Raw genomic sequence first — 18,977 nt, forward strand, 5'->3', positions numbered from 1 at the left:
AGGCACAAAAAAATAAATTTAGAAATGTGCCTTAAAAGGCATTAAACCCTCAAATTTTAACCCTCAAATTTTTCTGAGCTCAGAGGGATATAGGTCAAAGAATTGCTTGCAAGAATAGATGTGAAACAAAGGCATCCTCTTGGTCATGTACTACTGTCCAGATCATAGTGATTCAACAGTAGACCTGTTACCCTTACTCTTGCACTTATCCCACTGTACTGAAACCCTCTGTTCACATGTCTGTCACTCCCAATATACTATCAATTCCTCAAGGGCAGGAAACATTTTGTCTTTCTGTACTCAGTGCCCAACACAGTGCTTGGCTTAGGCTGTTGAATATATATTCAATAAATATTGAATAACTGGACTGAATTATGGGTCCTGAAACCTCATATGCACCTCTGATGCTGCCAATAACCTATATTTACAGATCAAACACAAAACTTCCATCTTTAAAGGAAGATACACAAACGCCTCTGTGCTGGCTCCCAGGTTGTGGAGTCAGCTAGCTAAATGCCCATGTGGTATCTATAAATGGATTCAACAAGTGAAATCAAATACAATACTTGTACACTTTTTCTGCTTCTGCCCTAGGTTAAAGAATGGGACAAGCCCTAACCGGTTTGGCTCGGTGGATGGAGCGTCAGCCTGCGGACTGAAGGGTCCCAGGTTCGATTCCGGCCAAGGGCACATGCCTGGGTTGCGGGTTCGATCCCCAGTAGGGGGTGTGCAGGAGGCAGCCAATCAATGATTCTCATCATTGATGTTTCTATCTTTCTCTCCTTCTCGCTTCCTCTCTGAAATCAATAAAGAAATACATTTAAAATAAATAAATAAATAAATAAATAAATAAATAAATAAATAAATAAATAAATAAATGAATGGGACAAGTTGAATATGCCTGTTATGACCTACGTTTCAATGCACCATACTTCAAACACTTAATAACTGTTCTCCTCATTTAGCTCTCTGCTCAAATGTCGCCTTCTCAGAGAGGTCTTCTCTGACCACCCTTCTAAAAGGAGGCCCCTGGGTGCTCTCTAGCAAGTTACCCTGCTTAATCTTCTTCATCAACATCTGAATGTGGCCATATACACTTATTTCCCACACAATGGGAGCTCGCTGTAGGCAGGGGCCTTATCTGTGTGTGTGCTACCACCTTTCCTTCACCTAGAACTGTAGCCACTAGATAAAGAGCTGTTGAATGAATGAATCTGTGGTAGTCACCAAATAAGTATTTATACGGGGCTTAGTTTTCTTTTCAAGCATCTTGAATGAAAACCATATCAGCATTAACACACAAGTCATTTAGTGAGGCAAGCAATGAGCTCCACATCTGACATTAAGAGAAATGAAGTATGGTATTATTTTCAGATGAAAGACCCCAAACCCTTGGAATGGCACTGCAGCTCGTTGGGTGTGTGGCTTCACAATGGTAACAAATTATTTGAAGAAGAGTCAGGCATAGGGTTCCATATTCCAAGTTCACAAAACCACTCTGTAGGTATTGACAGCCAGCAATGGGCACATGGGGAGCTTCATCTCCTTTAATAAACCATTGCCAGGAGTATTCAGGTGTCTGTCAAATGCCGGCGCTCAGTGTTCTTAGGAAAGTGAGTGCTTCTAGGATTTCATTCATCATTCCTTATATATACTAGGCACTCAATAACTATTTGTTGACTCGATTTGATTGATTTCATTTAAAATATACTTTGAAAATGTTAACCAGAGCAATGCTCCATGGAACAATCATTATGCATCCACACGCACACACACACAAAAAATATGGATTTGGAACAAATGCTATACTTTAAGGAGTCAAAATCACAAAGTAAATTAATTCTTTAAAAGACTTATGTGTCTAAATTTTTAATTCCTTAGATAGTACCTTTTTTAAATCCAATCTAAAATGTCTAGTGTTTTTAATCTAATATAATCCAGTGAGCTTTAATAAGCGAAGTTGTTCCCACTAGAACCAAAACCCAGCTATTCCATTTTTGTAACCTTCTGTGTAAAGGAATGGGCTGAATTAATTTTTTTCTGAACTTTTTTATAGTTAATCAACAACATCATTGCCAAAGAAAACCACTTTTCAGAAGCTTCTCTATCCTGGTTTATAACTTATAATCAAAAACTAGAATTTTGCATCTGATGGGCGTTAGTGTGTAACATTATACTGTCGTATTTTCTGATGCTATAGTTAAAAGTACAAGATAGTTTCCATTATAAAAATTTTCCCATAGCCTGGTTACCCAGTGAAAAAGATTTTCCTATAAAAATGGTATTTCCAATTCATAGGTTAGAAGTTATTGTGGGTAATTTTTTCAAAAAAAAACCCCATCAAAATTGTTTGATTGGCTTCAGAAAACCGTCTGCATTTATCCAGTCACATCAGTTGTTTTAAGGTGTATATGTAGGATTGAGTAGTGTGATGAGAATATACCATGCAAATAAACAAATCACAATTAAAAAACAAACTTGAGACTTGAAACCCTGACATATTCCTTAACCTGATCCAGTTAGAGCTACATGGATTGATTTCGGCGACTGCTTGTTCTGAGCAGCAGGAGAAAATGAAAATGGGGCATAAATATGAAGGCCAGAACAATCCCGTAAGCTTGAAATACCACAGATACATCACAGTGGATCTTACAAAGGTGTACCTTAGCTCTAGACTTCAACCCTTGGTCCTCCAGGGGGAAGGACGCTTGGAAATCTGATCTGTCCTGACAGGGTGAGGCAACCCTCTATGACCTTCCCCAGGCCCTGCTGTGCCCGCTGCTCAGAGGCCAGCACACTTCACCCTGAACTATGAGCTTCCTTTAATTGTACACTTCACTTTCATTTTCCTTTAGCGTCCTGGTTTGGGGAATTTCTCCGTCTGTTCTGTTCTGAAAACTGGAAAGGACCCAAATGTCATGCACAGGGGTCCTTCAATAAAATGTGTTACATCCAAACAATGGAAAACTTACTGCCTTTTTTAAAAGAATGGGTTAGATTGTTTTGAACTGACTGGGGGGAATTGTCTGAGGTATATTATTAACTTTTTAAAAAAGAAAAAAGCAAGTAGCTGAGAAACGATATGAAGCTATATATGTGTGTTAGTACATGAGTGGGCAACCTTTTTGTGAGTGCATGCCAAAACCAGCAAAATCTCTGACTCAAAATTCTTCTTCGTGCCAACCCTAATTTTTTGAGAACATGTTACGCCTACTAGATATCTCTTTTTTTTTCTTTTTTTTTATATATTTTATTGATTTTTTACATAGAGGAAGGGAGAGGGATAGATAGTTAGAAACATTGATGAGAGCGAAACATCGATCAGCTGCCTCCTGCACACCCCCCACTGGGGATGTGCCCGCAACCAAGGTACATGTCCCTGACCAGAATCGAACCCGGGACCCTTGAGTCCACAGGCCGATGCTCTATCCACTGAGCCAAACTGGTTAGGACTAATAGATATCTCTTAAGGTGTACGTATGTGAAGAACCTTGAAGAAATAATAAAAATCATTCGAGCAACAAAAACACAGTATATGATGATGAAAAATACATTTATTTTTTAATGTATACATGTACACTGATAGTCCTACAGAAAACTTTATGACTCCGTTTGATATTATCAGTGGGACTTTTGCTGCTGCATCACTGATGACAGAGATTTTACATCAGGTTTATATTTCGTGACCTTCAGAGATATGCATGAGCTACTACTTTCATCCATCAGGCTACTCCTATTATGAGACTTAACAAAATTCATCACTGAGAACAAAGATTCACAAGCGTATGTGGATGAAACCAAAACACTGGTCGGATCTAGGAAGGCAGGGAGAGTTAAGGCAGAGACATAGAAATTGCTCTTCCCCTCTCTCGTCAATCCATGTCTTTGGTCTTTAAGATAACTTGTTATGTAAAATTATTTATTTATCTAAGATGCACCTACACTGAATTTATCTGAAAAATAAAGAAGTCGATATTAAGAAAAAAAATGTAAATGGGAGATTATAAGAGAGGCTTTCGCGTGCCAGCAAAAGCTACTGGCGTGCCATGTTTGGCACGCATGCCAGGGTTGCCCACCCCTGTACTAGTAGGTATTAACAGAAACATGGGGCCTGGCTGGTGTGGCTCAGTGGTTGAGTGTCAACCCATGAACCAGGAGCTCACAGTTAGAGTCCTGGTCAGGGCACATGCCCGGGTTGTGGGCTAGTGCAGTAGCAGCCAATCAATGATTCTCTCTCATCATTGATATTTCTATCTCTCTCTCTCCCTCTCCCTTCATCTCTGAAATAAATAAAAACATAAAAATAATAGATGCATAGGGGAAATCCGCAGGACTTTAATTAAAAGATGAATAGTGATCATCTGCAGGCAGTGTGTGACAAAAGAAAGAGGATGGACTGCAAAGAACTTTTGTTTTTCTCTGTGATAATTCTTGCGGTCTTTAAATTATTAGAACAAGTATGTATAAATTTTGTAATGAGAAAAAATCATGTTTATAAGATAATGGAAAAGACTGATAAAGACTTTAAGACATTATATAAATAATATATGAGGGCGAATCAAGTCTGAGCCCATGTGTGAATGCCTATACCATTGCTGGAATTCAGTCCATGAACCACTGAAACTGCATGAAAGTTTTTATGCATATTTGCATTTCCTGGACAGAGGCTCCCTGTCATCAGATTCTTGCAAGTGTCTGAGACCCAAAAGAAAGTCACAAACCAAGATAGTTGTTCCATCTTTCCATTCATTTTTGTTACTGTTTTATCACGAAACATTTTATTACTACTTACTTTCATAGTTCCTGCCAAAGGCAAAGTCTATAATCAACACCAAAGTATAAAAGCTGCGGTTGTTAGGCTGCCCTCATGTAAAGAGGTTCCCAATGCCTTAAGAGCAGGATAAGGAGTCACTGGTCGTGGGGGAAGAAAACTCTTAATGGGCAATGAAACCCTGCAATCGTTCAGGGCTTGAGAACAGTTGTCCAAGGCACAAATAGCCCTGTTTTCTCCAAAATGATGCGAGATTTATGAAATGGGTGGGGTGGAGTGGGGGTTATGGAGTGAGGAATGAGGTGTGAGGATGGGAGGGAAGGAAGAAGTCATAGTTGCATTTGAATTAGGGTGTCCCCATTACGTAAGTGGAGTTCATTTAATCAGTGAAACAAGATTCAATGCAGCATCATTATCTGTGAGCCTCAAATTGTTTAAAATAGCCTTTAATTATCAATGTACATTAAAATATACAGCAAAATTATTGTTGCTATGATATATTAATATGACCTAAAGTGGGCTTAAAATTTATTAAACCTTGGCTTCTGATGACTTTTGTGAATCTCAGATTCCTAGGAATTACATGAATGCACCAACTGTTCCACCATCTCTACCTCGACTCTACCAACAGCCTGCAGAGTCCAGTCCCATACAGTTTCCATAAACCTTAAGATCAAGTGTAGATCAATAACAATTTGCAATTTAATAAGTGAGAAGCCATGGGTTATATCTGTACTGGCAAAATGAGGAACAGTACTGGTGAAAATTAGGAATAATACTCTACTTTTCAAATGTGCTTTCCCAATGGTTTATCACTGTCAAAATAAGCCAGTTGTGGGTTTTGTATGCAATGAAAGTGTCAGGTATCCCAGAGTTCTAGTGCTGACATTACCTGATGTCACGGGTTTTACAAGCAGAGAAATTGAAAGGGCTCACATAATCCACCTAAGCCCATCGGTAACCACCACCACCTAATTGTACTGGTATCTGCCATATGCAAAGCATAGAACCAGGCACTATACAAAACTGGGCTCTCCAGGAGTTTTACAGTTTAGCTAGAAAAATAAGATAGACAGATGATAGATAGATGATAGATAGATAGATGATAATCAAGGAACTTATAATAAAATGCCAAACTGATGGTAGGTAAAAATTATTCCACGCTATTAAAATGAAAAGACAGAGAAATCATGACTCCAGGAGTGATGAGGATGAGCCTCATGAAAAAGGGAGGGTTTCAAATACATCTTAAAGGAGTTAGATTTTGATGGTCCAAGTACAGGATGGGTATATCTACAGACTATGACAGTATTGTGGCCAAAAGTTGAAAGACAGAAACAAAATAATGGGCATGCATTGAACTCTTACTATATTTAAGACACTAGTTTATCAAATGCTCACATGAGGTAAGTATCTTTAGTCTATTAGTAAGAAAACTGAGGCACAGAAAGATTAAGTGGCTTGCATTCCTTTCAGCCAGCTAGTAATTGGTGGAGCCAGGATTCAAACCCAAGCAAATTCAACTCATAACCTGGGCTCAGAATCACCACATTTTTCTGATTCAAGAGTAGGAGGCCCCCAAAGACCAAGCTAAGGATTTTGGGCTTCAACATCAGGTGTAAAAATTACAAGCTAGCTGTCTGATAACCCATTGATAATGCTTATAAGCATGGCTCATCACTACTCTAAATCCTCCTCTACAAGCATTGAATGATCTGATGATTTTTTCCAACAATGCTAACCAATAGTAACAAGTATTTATTGACCAGTCCCTTGACCAGGGGTCCTCAAACTTTTTAAACAGGGAGCCAGTTCACTGTCCCTCAGACCGTTGGAGGGCTGGACTATAGTTTAAAAAAAAAAAAAACTATGAACAAATTCCTATGCACACTGCACATATCTTATTTTGAAGTAAAAAAAACCAAAACGGGAACAAATAGAATATTTGTATTTGCATGTGGCCCATGGGCCGTAGTTTGAGGACCCCTGCCCTTGACTATAGCACTGATTTAGATATTACAAAGTTCTGATTTCAAACTTTATTGGAAGTGTGCATTGTATTGGTATTCCGTCACCATACCTTGCCCTTTTAGTCCTCAGGACTTAATTTTTCCTGTTATTCACCTAACATTTCTGCTAGAAATAAAACTCATAATAGTAAACAGAACAATATATGTTTATATTCAAATGTTCCCTGAACATATATAACCCTGTTGCAAGGAAAGTCACCTTTGTCAATTAATAGATTTATCCCTTAAAAACTATTTTCTCTGTCTTAGATTTATGTCTTAAAAATCAGTTGAGTTCTTCAGTTACAGATGTATAGGACAGGACATTTGGACCCTCCTAGGGGGTAGGGGCGAACTCTTCCTCTGTTATACCCACAGTAGCCAAACGACTTCTTCTCCCACTGTGGAAAACCACAGAAAACTGTCTCCTAATGATTTACTGCCCAACCCCCAGCCCACAAATCAAAGAATTGGGTTGAAAAACAAATAAGAAAGGATGGTGTCCAGTGGCTATGTGAAGGGGGGTGAGTGTTTCAGTTTATTTTCTTAAACCAATTAATGATGAAGCGGCATGGAAGGAAAGAAAGACAAAACATGGCCGTGAAAGACTTTTTTTCCAGCTAAATGGCTAGATATCAGATTCTGTAATAAGTACTTCCACCTATCAAAACACACACACACGCACACACACACACACACAAACTTTGAGGTAGAGGAGGAAGATATAGATCTTAAAAATACAAGGTACTATTCAGGAAGGCTTGTGGCTATCATAAAATATTGGGACTTTAAAGGACGTTTGGAAATCATCTAATCTGTCTAGTTCAAGCCCAGGGTCCACGAACTATACATGACAGACAGAGGTGTTCGGTTAGGCCTGCAGAATGGTGTGTGTTGTCATTGTTGTCTTTTAAATTGAACCAACATTGTAAAGTAGAAAAAAATACACATAACAATCCAGATATGTGACTTCTCTTAAAAAGTGGAAGACCTAGCAGCCCTGGGCACCCTTGCCCAAATGGCAGCAGTGGAGTGGGCCTGAGAAGCAGCTGTGACTTTTAGAGTAGTCTTGAACTCCCAGTCTGCCAGTCCCACTACTCTTGTGTTCTGGAATACAAAGGCTGGATGACAAAATTTTTAATAAAAATAAGAGGTTAGCCCAGCCAGTGTGACTCAGTGGTTGACCCATGAACCAAGATGTCGCTGTTTGATTCCCGGTCAAGTCAGATGACCAGATTGTGGGCTCGATCCCAGTAGGGGGCGGGCAGGAGGCACCAGTCAATGATTCTCTCTCATCATTGATGTTTCTCTCTCTCTCCCTCTCCCTTCCTCTCTCTGAAATCAATAAAAACAGTTTTTTAAAAGATTTTTTAAAAAATAAGAGTTTAGTGCTTATACCCACCTTGTCTAATCATGCATTGTACCTGCCAGTTCCTGTAAGCTTTTGAGTTTACAAGCTCTACTCTAGTTCAGTTCCCTCTTTTAGAGAAAAGCAATTCAGCTAGGGTATTAAAGTGACTTACAAAACTCATTCCGTTAAAAGTAAAATTTCCATGCACAATGGATCATGATCTAATGACAACTGGAGAGTATGCACAACTATCTTTAGGTTGTGTGCCTACAACGTCAAAATCTGTGGAGCAAAGTTGAAATCTCCATCACTTTACATATACAGCGCCCCCTCGCCCCAAGATTCTCAAGTTTGCAGAACAAATGTATTGCCTATTTTGGCTTGGTATAGACAGTTTTTATGAGCCCAAATTTTAGATATGGCTTCCCTTTTATCTTAAGGGCATGATTCATTGAGAAGACATGCAAAATGCTTACTCTATGCATGCAAATACTTCTAAAAATGAACTGGGTAAAAATAATACAGGAAGGATAATAATGCCTAAAAGGTTTCTCTACGGAAAAACTAACTGATATATCAGAAGAGAAGTGACTAAAATTTATTGGGTGTTCACTTGTGTCTTAAATACTTTGCATACGTTTACCCTGTTTAACCCCTCAGAGCAGCCCAAGAACAGTGGTATGTATAAGAACTTGCATAAATGCCATAACCTGAACAAATCCAACATACAAAATTAATTCCTTTAGGCTTGTTCTTGAACAGGTTAAGAGTTAAGGTTATATAGTTAGTGACCTCTAGGCAGGTGTCTGCTAAGGGAATTAGTAAAATCTCTTTTCCAAATCAAATCTCTCCTTTATCATTGTTATAAAAGTTAGTAGTCAAGGATTTGGCTGATATACAAGCCAAAAAAAAGTTTGCTAATGAATAAGAATAATAATTAAAATCAAAATAAGAAGTAATTCAAGAATGAGCGCTTTGAAGAGTAAGGAATTTGATTAAAAATTCAATTGCTTTTTTTCTATAATGAAACAGTTCTTTAACCACAAAACAGCTTTTATAATAATGCAGAAGAGTATGGTTCCAAGTAAAACACTCCCCCATTTTAATCATGGCTATTATTTTTGAAAATGAAAATGGCTGAGGTCATTGTAATCTATTTTAGGGTTTGCATGGGTTGGTGGTATTTTTTTTCTTGGCTTTGAGCTCTCCACATTACCAGCTAAACATTATGGGTTTTGCTATGTACCCTTTCAAATCCCATTCTTTTTAATAATGTTGTACTTTATACACATAAATTAGAGTGAATTCCACTTTCTTTCCTAACAACCCCAGATGGGGTCCACACTTTCAGGACTAGAACTTGCCTTTTTTTTTTAAATTGTGTGTAGTGTACTTCTTAGAACAAGTATGTTCCTATCTGCATTAAAATGCCGTGGATGTTCAAATGCTGAAAGATTAGTAAAAACAGGGTTCATGTGGTCCTTTTCAAAACCAAACTGAAATATGAGAATAACATCTGTGTAGCTACCCCTTCCAACTTACAAAGACAGACACAGATAAAGAAAAAAATGCCCCCAAACAACTCAATCTGGACAGAAGGCTACATCTACCAATACCTATGGGCTGGGGGAGTCTATAGATATCCACTTAAGACACATCAGTGAAGCTCTCTGTCCCCTATAGGACATGGCAGGCAAAACTGTCACATGACCTAAGGCACTACAGTTACACAATCAGGCCTCCCTTTAGATGTGATTAATATTTCACTGACTTTCTGAATTTAGCTTGGTTTTTATTATAATTCACTCTCACATCACAAAGACCAGCCCCAGATCCCTCTAAATAGCACCAACCCAGTCACAGGAGAGAATGTTTTTGCAAAGCACACATATTGTGAAGGTTTGCCTACTAAAATGCTTTAAGCTCTGTTTGTTTGTTTATTTCTTTAAAAAAAAATCAACTTGCAAGGCCAATGTAATAAGGTGCTGTAGCTTTTACGAAAGGTGAAATAATTTTAAACACAGACACACAATGAGTTTATTTATTTAGAAACTTGTTAAAGAGAGTCTGGGAATTCAAATATTCAATGTTGACATTGTACAGAACTGGCCAGGAGCCAGAACTCAGTCTCCAGAGGGACCCATTGGACAAGGAATTCAGGCCTTTCTCTCCTCCCACTTGAGCTAAATAGGTAGAGGCCATTAGTTATACCCACAGCAATATCTGAACCGCACTCAAATAGGCTGCCCTAGCCAGGGCACTTCAAAGGAGGGCAAGTGTGTTTAGCTTTTTAGTGCTGAACTAGAGCAATATGTCACACTTTTGAAAGAGTTTTGTAAACAGTTTCTTCCTTATGTAGAAACAACTCTGAAGTTTCTTGTATGGCATGTAAGCAAAGGTAATTAACAAGGATTATACTTTTTTCATTTACTGAGGGGGAAAATAATACCAATCTGTGTGCCAGCCGGGGATCTCGGAGCAGCACAGTGTGTCTCCTCCTTTCTCCCTCTCTTGTTTTCTGGGCCGTTTATCTCTTTTTATCCTCTTCCTCACACTTGTTCTCACTACACAGCCAATTTCCTTGAGAATTCCCTGGTAAATTCCGAAGGCCAGAAGAGTAGGAAGGGGGGGAGGATCTAATTTTAGAAACAGGACCGCAGCAAATGGCGTGGGGAGGGAACTAATGGTTCATACTAGGCAGTCCAGCGGAAAAGAAAAGCAGACCCCACAGACCTTTTTAGAAAGTGCCTAGAACAGCGGCTTCCAGCCGAGGAGGGGTTCGCCACCACTCTGGAAAAATGTGCCTGACGTCCTCATAGTGTGGCTGTCGCTCCATCTCTTCCCCAGCCTCTCAACCCCTTGCCACAGGAGACTGTGGAGGGGGCTGTCCTGCTGGGGACAGTGAATCCAAGAGGTGTGTCCTCCCTCTTCACTTGAGTGGGTTTCTGAACCCTGGATGTGTGACTGTGTGTGACTGTGTGTGTGACTGTGTGTGTGCATGTGTGTGTACACCGTTCATGCAAACCTCTCTGAGGGAAGCAGCTTGCCAGGCACGCAGCACCTCTGAGAGTGGAGAGGGATGAAGCGCTCTGGCCCCAGCTTGGGAGCCAGGAGCTGGGCAGCTGGAGGAGGGAGGTGTGGGGGCCACCCTGGGGGAGGCTCTGCCTTCCCAGGCACTAGGGCCTCCCCAGTTCTACCACCACTCCCCATCAGGGCCCACTTCCTCCCAACCAGGCGGCTTTGAGATGAGGGGTGGGCGGGTGTGCCCAGCTCTTGGGAACAGGGCCCTGCCAGGCGCTGAGTACCTTGGGAACAGGGTAAGAGCCCTTGGCCAGGAGATGACAAGTCAAGTTTCTCCACTTCAGGGCCGGCTTCCAGCAGCGACAAAGAAGAGGAGGTGCAGGGACAGTGGGCACTAAGCTGGGCATGCAGAGGGCAACTGGGCACTCTCTTGCCCTCCTTGCCCTCTCCTTGGCCGGGGACAATGGCGCCAGGTGTCCCCAGCTGTGGCCTTCCTGCATCAGGCCACATCTGCAGCCTCCTCTGCAGCCTCGGATTACCTGGCCCCAACTTCCCAAACTGAAATAAAATAAATTCCAAACGACAGATGTTTAAAGGGAAACTGCTGATAGAGTTACCACCTCCGACTTTTACCCAAAAGAAAGAAGGAAGCAAGCATGTTGTGGAATGGCGTGTTCCTTTCTATTTGATAAGCGACCTACGTGTCGAATGTCGCGGGCAGAGGAGGCCCGGGTGGCAGGGAGAGGCCTCCGCTCAGAAAGCCCCGAGAGCCGAGCTACCCCGCCAAAGACACACGCGGGCACCCACCCCATCGCCTCAGCCCCTACAAATAGAAACCCGAAAAAGGCGCTTTTCTTTCCACCCTTCCTGCCTCTGCTGCTAATGAACCGTCCCCTTCCACAGTGTGGGGGGTGAGGGGGAATGGAAAGCGTTATTAACCTTCCCTTAAACACAGATTTTTTTTTTTTTGGCGAAACATAGAAATGCTGCAGAAAGGCTACACTCCAGGTGCCAAATGCAATAAAGAAGCCCTAAGCCAAGGTAATGGTCAGGTGATGGCCAATAAACCGCCTTCCTAGAAGGGGCCGCTGCCTCCGTTGGGCCAGTGCTTCTCCTCCTCAAAAGCAGGACGAAGTGAGCAACTGAAATGGATTTTTTAACAAAGCTCCGTGTTTGCATCTGCAGGGCTGGGTGTTTTGTTTGTTGGTTGGTTGGGGTTTTGTTTTGTTTTTTAAGGAGGGAAAACCTAAGGAGGTAGGCAGAGGAGTGCAGGCTGGAACTTGGGAGAGCGTTTCCCTTTTTTTACCTTAGGTATTGGGCTGCTACAACGGCCGCCATCTACCTTACCTACTTCAAAAACCTCTTTTTAAACCGAGATCAAGTGTACGCGTAACAAGTGCCCCCGTCACCTTCTGCGTCTTTACGAGACTTCTGGGGTGCTGGTAGCTGAGGGGGGTGACTCGCTGCCATCCGTTCGTTCGTTGCTGTAATTGGAACCCTGCGGGTATCACTTTGGGGAAATGGGGTGGGGGTTCCCTGGGGGTTTCGAGCTCTGGACAAGCTGAGCAGACCCAGCCTCACTTCTGCCCCATCATCAGGAGAAAAACAGATGCAACCGGCGTTTTTAGCACCGCCCAGGGGCTAGCCGCCCTGTCCAAGAAAACGCTGGGAGGCTCCCGGCTCTGCCCTCCGGGGCTTGGCTTTTATTCTTCCTTTTCTGGAAGATGGGGATGAAAGCCAAGGGCTTGAGGCAGTAGCATGTCCATCTTCTTGCTTTTCCCCTCTTTGTTTTTTAATTAAATGGTTTATTCCTCCCAAATGACTGCCAACGAATTTATAGGTTTAAACTATTGTGTTTTTAAAAAGCCCTATCAAAATGGGAAAATGGGTTGTGCGTTCCTTCTGGGTTTAACTTCGGTGGGGACTTTCAGAGTCTGTGGTCCCTGGGATAGGTCCATGGGATCCTGGAGGGAAGCCCGACAAGACTTGGCCCCCGAAGAAATTTACAAACGACAAAAAGAATAACAAGCAATTGAGAAAACCTCTGTCTCTAGGTGACTTGCTTCCGCTGCAATGTTTCTTTTCCGCAACAAGCAAGGTAGGTTTGCTTTTTCAAGTCTGCTGCTCACACAGCCTCTGCCTAACCCAGAAAAAGAAAGAAACCGGTGCAGACAGAGCGGCAAAGTTTTCCTTGGGTGGCGCGGCAGGGGTCACCACCATGTGCTTGGAAACTCACGCATTACACGGTGGGGAAGTTACTAGCGCTTCAAAACACAGCAAAAAAAAAAAAAATGCATCGTTTTCATACGATTTCCTTTATTGCCCAGATTGTGACTGAGTTGCATAAAGCAGTACTTCTGTCTGAGAAAGGCAGCTGCGGTGACAACAGCTGGAGCCGCGCGAGGGGGAACCTGAGGCTTAGCAAGGAAAGTTTGCAAGAGTTCCCATCTAGTTAGCAGAGAGCGGCGGCGGCGGCGGCGGCATCCTCAGAGGCACCAGACACAAAATAACCGGCCCTCCCCCCGGATGAATGACAACTATCACCAGGCCAGAGAAGAGGCTTGTTTTCTGCATGTTGCGTGGGCTGTGCGTGCGAGAATATGTTAATTCGACAGCATACAGCTTGGCAATTAACACAGCTGAAAAAGTTGCTCAAAAAAATTCGAAGGGTTTTGTGTTCTGCTTTCACTTCAGCGGATACCCGGCATGAGGCGCGCGAAGCCTTCGGCTTTCATTGCACAACTTACACTGGGTTGGAACAGACTCTCCCCCCGCCCGCCCCTCTCCTCCCGTATTATCCTCCGCCCCCCCCCCCCGCCCCCCGCAATCACACACACACACACACACACACTTCTAACATTTACTCGCAATTGAAGTCCCCAGGCCTGCAAGCACATGTACATCTATTCCTCCTCCCATGAAAATAAAGACATCGGCCTCATTTAAAAGCAAACAGGAAAAGCAGGAGTTCCAGCGGCGCGCTTTGACCCTGTCGCAGCTAAGTGAGATGAACACTATCCAAAAAGAGAAACAGATGGGCTGATGACCCAAACCGCCTGATATTTGGGTTGATCCCTGAGACCAGGGCGAGAGGAGCCGGGCCAGGGAGTGAGGGGATGCTTGGGTGAGGACTGGCCGGAGCAGTGGACAGGCGCCCGCAGTGACAGCATCTCTCTGGGCGAGACCGCGCGCTCCCACCGCCGCAGAAACCCGGCCGGCCGAGCCGGAACCTGAGGCTTCCTCTCGCGCGGCTGCTGCGGGGACGCCCGAGGCAGCCGGGTTTGGGGCGTACTTGGCTTTCATAGGCAAGGGGGAGAGGGGGGGAATAGGGATGTCCCCGGGGGAAGCATCCCACCCCCTCCCCACCTCTGCTCTTTCTAGGCTACAGGCAGAACAATCAGAGTTCTGTTCTCTGCGAGTGGGAAACCGAAGGGCGGCCTGTCCTCTCCCGAGGCTGCTCCGAGCCCCACGTGCTGACACCTCTCGGAGGAGCGCTTTGGACCGCCCCGGATCGCTCCGGGTCTCGGTACCGCCGAGTCCCCTTAGACTCGAGGTAGAAACCTTTCAACAAGCCCAATCCTGATGCCTACAGTCCCGGTGGACGCTCGAGCCGTAGGAGACAGGGTCGGGCCCGCGGGCCAAGCCGGACAAAGTCACCCAACACTTCTGCGAGAAGAGTGGGGGAGGGGGTCCCGCCGGCCCCGCTCGGAACCCGGTGGCCCTCACCCCGCGCGCGTCCCAGGCCGCTCCACGCCGAACAGGCAGGGGGCGCCGGGGAGGGTGAGCGAGCCGGGAGCCCGGCTGCCTCCAGGAGAGCAGGAGGCTCCTCCGCGCCTTCGCCGCGGCCCCAAGTCCCGGCAGCCCGCCCCCTGGGGGTCACTCGGCGCCCCGCCAGCCCGAAGCTCCGGGGCCGCGGAGCGCGCCCTTTCGGCCCCCTGCTCCCCGGCGCCTGCCGCCGCTGGCTGCGCGCCCTCCACTCCCCGCTCTCCACGCGCTCGCGGGGCCCTTCTCTCCCCACCTGCCCGCGGCTCGGCGGCGCGGGTCACTCTCCGCCGCCTGTGCGCCCACACACGCCCCGCGACTACAGCCCCCACCCTCGCCTCCCCCACTCCCCACCCCCGTCCTCCCGCCACGCCGCCGAGCACAGCCGAGCGCACAGCGCCCACTACCGCAGCCGCGCTGGGGCGCAGCCCGCCGGCCCGCGCAACTTCCAGCGGCCGCCGCGCAACTTTTCCCAACTCCGCCGCCGCCGCCGGCCGCCGCCGCCACCGCGGCTCCCTCGGAGCCTGCCACCCACCCCAAACCCCAGACAAACCCAGGACCAAAAATGCTCCCTTCCCTACTCCCCCCCCCCCCCGCTCCCCCTCCCACACCCGGGACTAGCTGGTTGGCCAGAGGCAACTCTCCTCCGCCTGGGGGAAGGGGAGGGGGAGACTCTCATCTCTTCTCCCCCCACCACCACCACCCCACCCCTTCCCGCTCACTCTCGCGCTCTCTCCTCCCTCCCACCCCGGTCTTGGCTGCCCCCACCCCCACCCCCACCCCGGGGTTGCCACAGCTGGTCCGTGCGCGAGTCTGAGGGCTGCCGGGCTCCTCTGGCGCCCAAACCAGGAGCGAGAGCGCGGGCTGCGGGGCGCGGAGGGGGACCGGCAGGTTGCTGAGGCTGCGCTGCGCCCGCCCTCCACCCGGGGCCCCGGAGCGAGCCGCAGCCCCGCGCTCACTCCCGGAGCGCCGGAGACAGATATGCAAGATGGCAGAGGAGGGGAAAAGCCAATAGAAAAGGGATATTGCACCTACTTGTGGCCAGTTTCCTTGCCCTGCCTTTGGATCTCATGCTGTGCCCAGTCCTGCAGCCGCTGGTGTGTGGTTGGGGTTTTTTTTTCTTGGATCTTTTCCTTCTTTTGCTCTCCCTCTCCCTCCCTCTTCTCTCTCTCTCTTTCTCTCTCACACACACACTCTCTCTCTCTCACTCTTACACACACACACACACGCACACACGCACACACACACACACACACACACACACACTCGGTCTTTCCCTGTTTCACTCCCTCCCTCTCTCCCTTTCTCTCAATCCACACTCGCTATCTCTCCTGCATTGTCAGTTTGGACACCTTCGCACATGCGCGCTAGACGCCCCTCCAACATCTCAGCGCCGCCAAAAAAAGTTTGGAGCGATTTATCACTTTGATTTGGAGATCTTGTCAGATGGCAATCGCCGAGGAGGCGGAGAAAGGGAGCCACGGGGAGGGCGGCGGGGGGCGGGGAGCGAGCGCGGGGAGCCGGAGGGGAGCAGACACCTCGCCCCTCCACCCCCCAAGAAAGGAATGAAAAGACTCAGGCAGAGTATTGATTTCGTGTTGGAATGACCAATAAGCCTCTATCATTATTATTCCTGTTTTTCCCACCATCAATTGCAGGATATTTTCTATACCGTCCACACCGAGAAGGCGGGGTGGAGGAGGACTTTTTGAATCTTTCCCGTACGAAGGAGCTAGCAGGACGGGGCTCTCGAAGAATGATCCGGGAGAAAGTGAGAATCATCCTGAACTTCGGCAAATCAGATGCTGCCGCCGCTCCTGCTACTGGAGCTATTGCGGCTTCTGCTTTCAGAGTTGAAAACAGAACAAGTAACTGTTTCTTCTCGCTTGTAGGTATAGCAATGCTGGTCGTCACCCTTAGACCATTTTCGTGGCCTATTCCCACCAAGTAGTAATTTTCGCCTTTGAATCCCAGGGCTGGGCAGGCTCCGGGCATTTGATATCCACGACCTCCTGCTTTCCCTGAGGTCGGCTGTCACCTTCCGGCCTCCCTCGCCGCTGCCCCGTGCCTCCCGCTGCAGCTCAGCCTGCCTGCCATTTTCACTCATTCGCTTAAACCCACAACCTCCGGGGTGGTAAGAAGAAGGAGGTGGGGAAATCTACCTCACACCCTCAAAACATACATGGTTGAAATTTGCTTTTATTACAGGATTTACCAAGGAAGTGGGTAGCAGAAACGTTCAAGGTAGACTCATTTCCAGCTACGTATAGATTTTCTCTTGGTACAACCTCCTTGCGTGAAACAGTTTTGTTCAGGACCTTTCCCGAGCTATTTATGTCCCCCATTAATATCTGTGGCAAATCCTGCCAGACACCATAAAAGAAAATTACAATCTTTTCAGGCTCTGTATGACAACAATACATCCTTGATGTTCAAGTTAAAGAAACGGGAAAAGAAAATCAGGTCTGGTCGTGAGTTTGGCGAAGTCAGGGGAGGGAAGGGGAGATCATTGAGAGTGCCCAGTTGTACCTGTTGTTATTTATTGTCAAAACCAGGGCTGGGGCTGTCAGTGAGCAAACAGCCAGGTTCGACCCCAAAGGCCATCCATCAATGGCTCACAGATATCTTTCTTCGAGGAAATCAAAATTCAAAGGGTGTACCACAGCTAAACATGCCCACCGTTTCTCTTTCTCCAGAGCTGTGTAATTCCGGGGGCGTTTGGCTGTAAGCTACAGGTCCTTGGAGAACTAAGGTACGGGTCCCAAGGGAGACAGAGGAGTGATATTGAAACGTGAGGAAGGGAAGAGGGAGGGTGCAGTGGGAGGAATGGCACAAAGCAGGAGTAAAACAACTTCCACCGGAGAAGTCTCTGGCGTTCACACAGAGGGGCAAGGAGAGCTGTCATTCCTTCTGCACTAAAGAGGCAGGTGGGGTTTTCCCGCCAGCCCTTCTGCAGTCCCTGTTGCCCTGGGCATACAGGTACCTTCGATGGGTGCAGCAGCACCAGGCACTGTAACATGCTGCTCGTGGGTGCCCAGGGATCTGTGCACGTGCTGGCTCCTCTCTGTTTAGATGGAGGAGTATCTTCCCTCTGAGCAGTGAGTGTCCTTAGGGGAAAAGGAGAAATTGGGGGGGGGGCCCCCCCGATGAGATCCGCAGAAAGGAAGTAAAATCTCTAGGGAGAGAAGCACACTACGCAAATCGGTAAGAAGTTCATAGAAACTGCTTCTGGTCAGTAGAAGGGACTCTCTGGGGACCCTCACCTAGGCCAGCGGACAGAGGGGTCAGGCAGGAGGACCAGGCCCCTCCCAGCTGTCAGACCCTGGAAGGCCTTGGCTCCTGGGAGAGGAGGTGGAGTCCACCAGAAACCCAAGCGTGCCCGGGCCAGGAGGTAAATCTGGCTGGGACATTTCATTTCACTTTCTCACCCGGGGAGCTTCAAAAATAAAAAATAAAATAAAATAACCGTTAAAAAGGCACTACCAACCTCCCCATCCACTGCTCTCCTTAATGCCTTTCATCTCATCCCACCGGGAGTCTCTATCTGGGTCTCCTTGCAGAAAGGAGGTTAAGAGGAGTTCCTGGGAATTTTCTAGGAAACGAAGGTCCCGTGGAACCAAACCCACGATTACATCCAGAGTCCACAAGTGAAGCTGCAGTAGTTGCTTCTGCTGAGGAATTATAAACCACGTGGCGGGCTAGGCGTGGGGTGGGGGCTGTGAAAGACTAAAGCAAAGTAAATCTGCGTCCCCAGGTAGAAAGATCCCTGTATTTTAAACTTTTCCGTAGGGCAGGGAGGTGAGGGTGGGGTGGAGGGAGTGGGGTGCAACTGATGCACCCCCCACGCTTGGGTTTCTCAGGTCCCTGGCGTGGAGGTCGGTCACTTCAGGTCTTTTGCCTGGTCTTTGCAAGAGCTTCCGGACAAGAGTGAATCCAACCTCTTCTAACTGAAATAATAAACACGAACTTCTCTGTGCCCTCGGGCCAAGCCATTGTGAAAAGACAAGGCATTCTCCTTTTTGTTGTTGTTTAAATAAAATAGTCACCATCTGATCACTCTGAT

General features: G+C 46.3%; 1 protein-coding gene across 8 annotated transcripts in view; it reads right to left on the reverse strand.

The window, feature by feature from the left end:
- MECOM (MDS1 and EVI1 complex locus) overlaps positions 1–16,284 on the reverse strand; it is a 576,406-nt gene extending 560,122 nt beyond the window's left edge. For 3 of the 8 annotated variants that reach the window (XM_059686972.1, XM_059686970.1, XM_059686971.1), the window contains exon 1: positions 15,950–16,282. In XM_059686972.1, the coding sequence (XP_059542955.1) occupies positions 15,950–15,986 (37 nt within the window). In that variant the 5' untranslated portion in view covers positions 15,987–16,282. Of the gene's footprint in view, positions 1–15,949 lie in introns of all 8 variants that reach the window. The other 5 variants (XM_059686974.1, XM_059686969.1, XM_059686973.1 and 2 more) reach the window with 4 other exon arrangements.
- Between the last annotated feature and the right edge of the window lie 2,693 nt (positions 16,285–18,977).

Source organism: Myotis daubentonii, chromosome 3 (assembly GCF_963259705.1).
Source record: "Myotis daubentonii chromosome 3, mMyoDau2.1, whole genome shotgun sequence".
NCBI lineage: Eukaryota > Metazoa > Chordata > Mammalia > Chiroptera > Vespertilionidae > Myotis > Myotis daubentonii.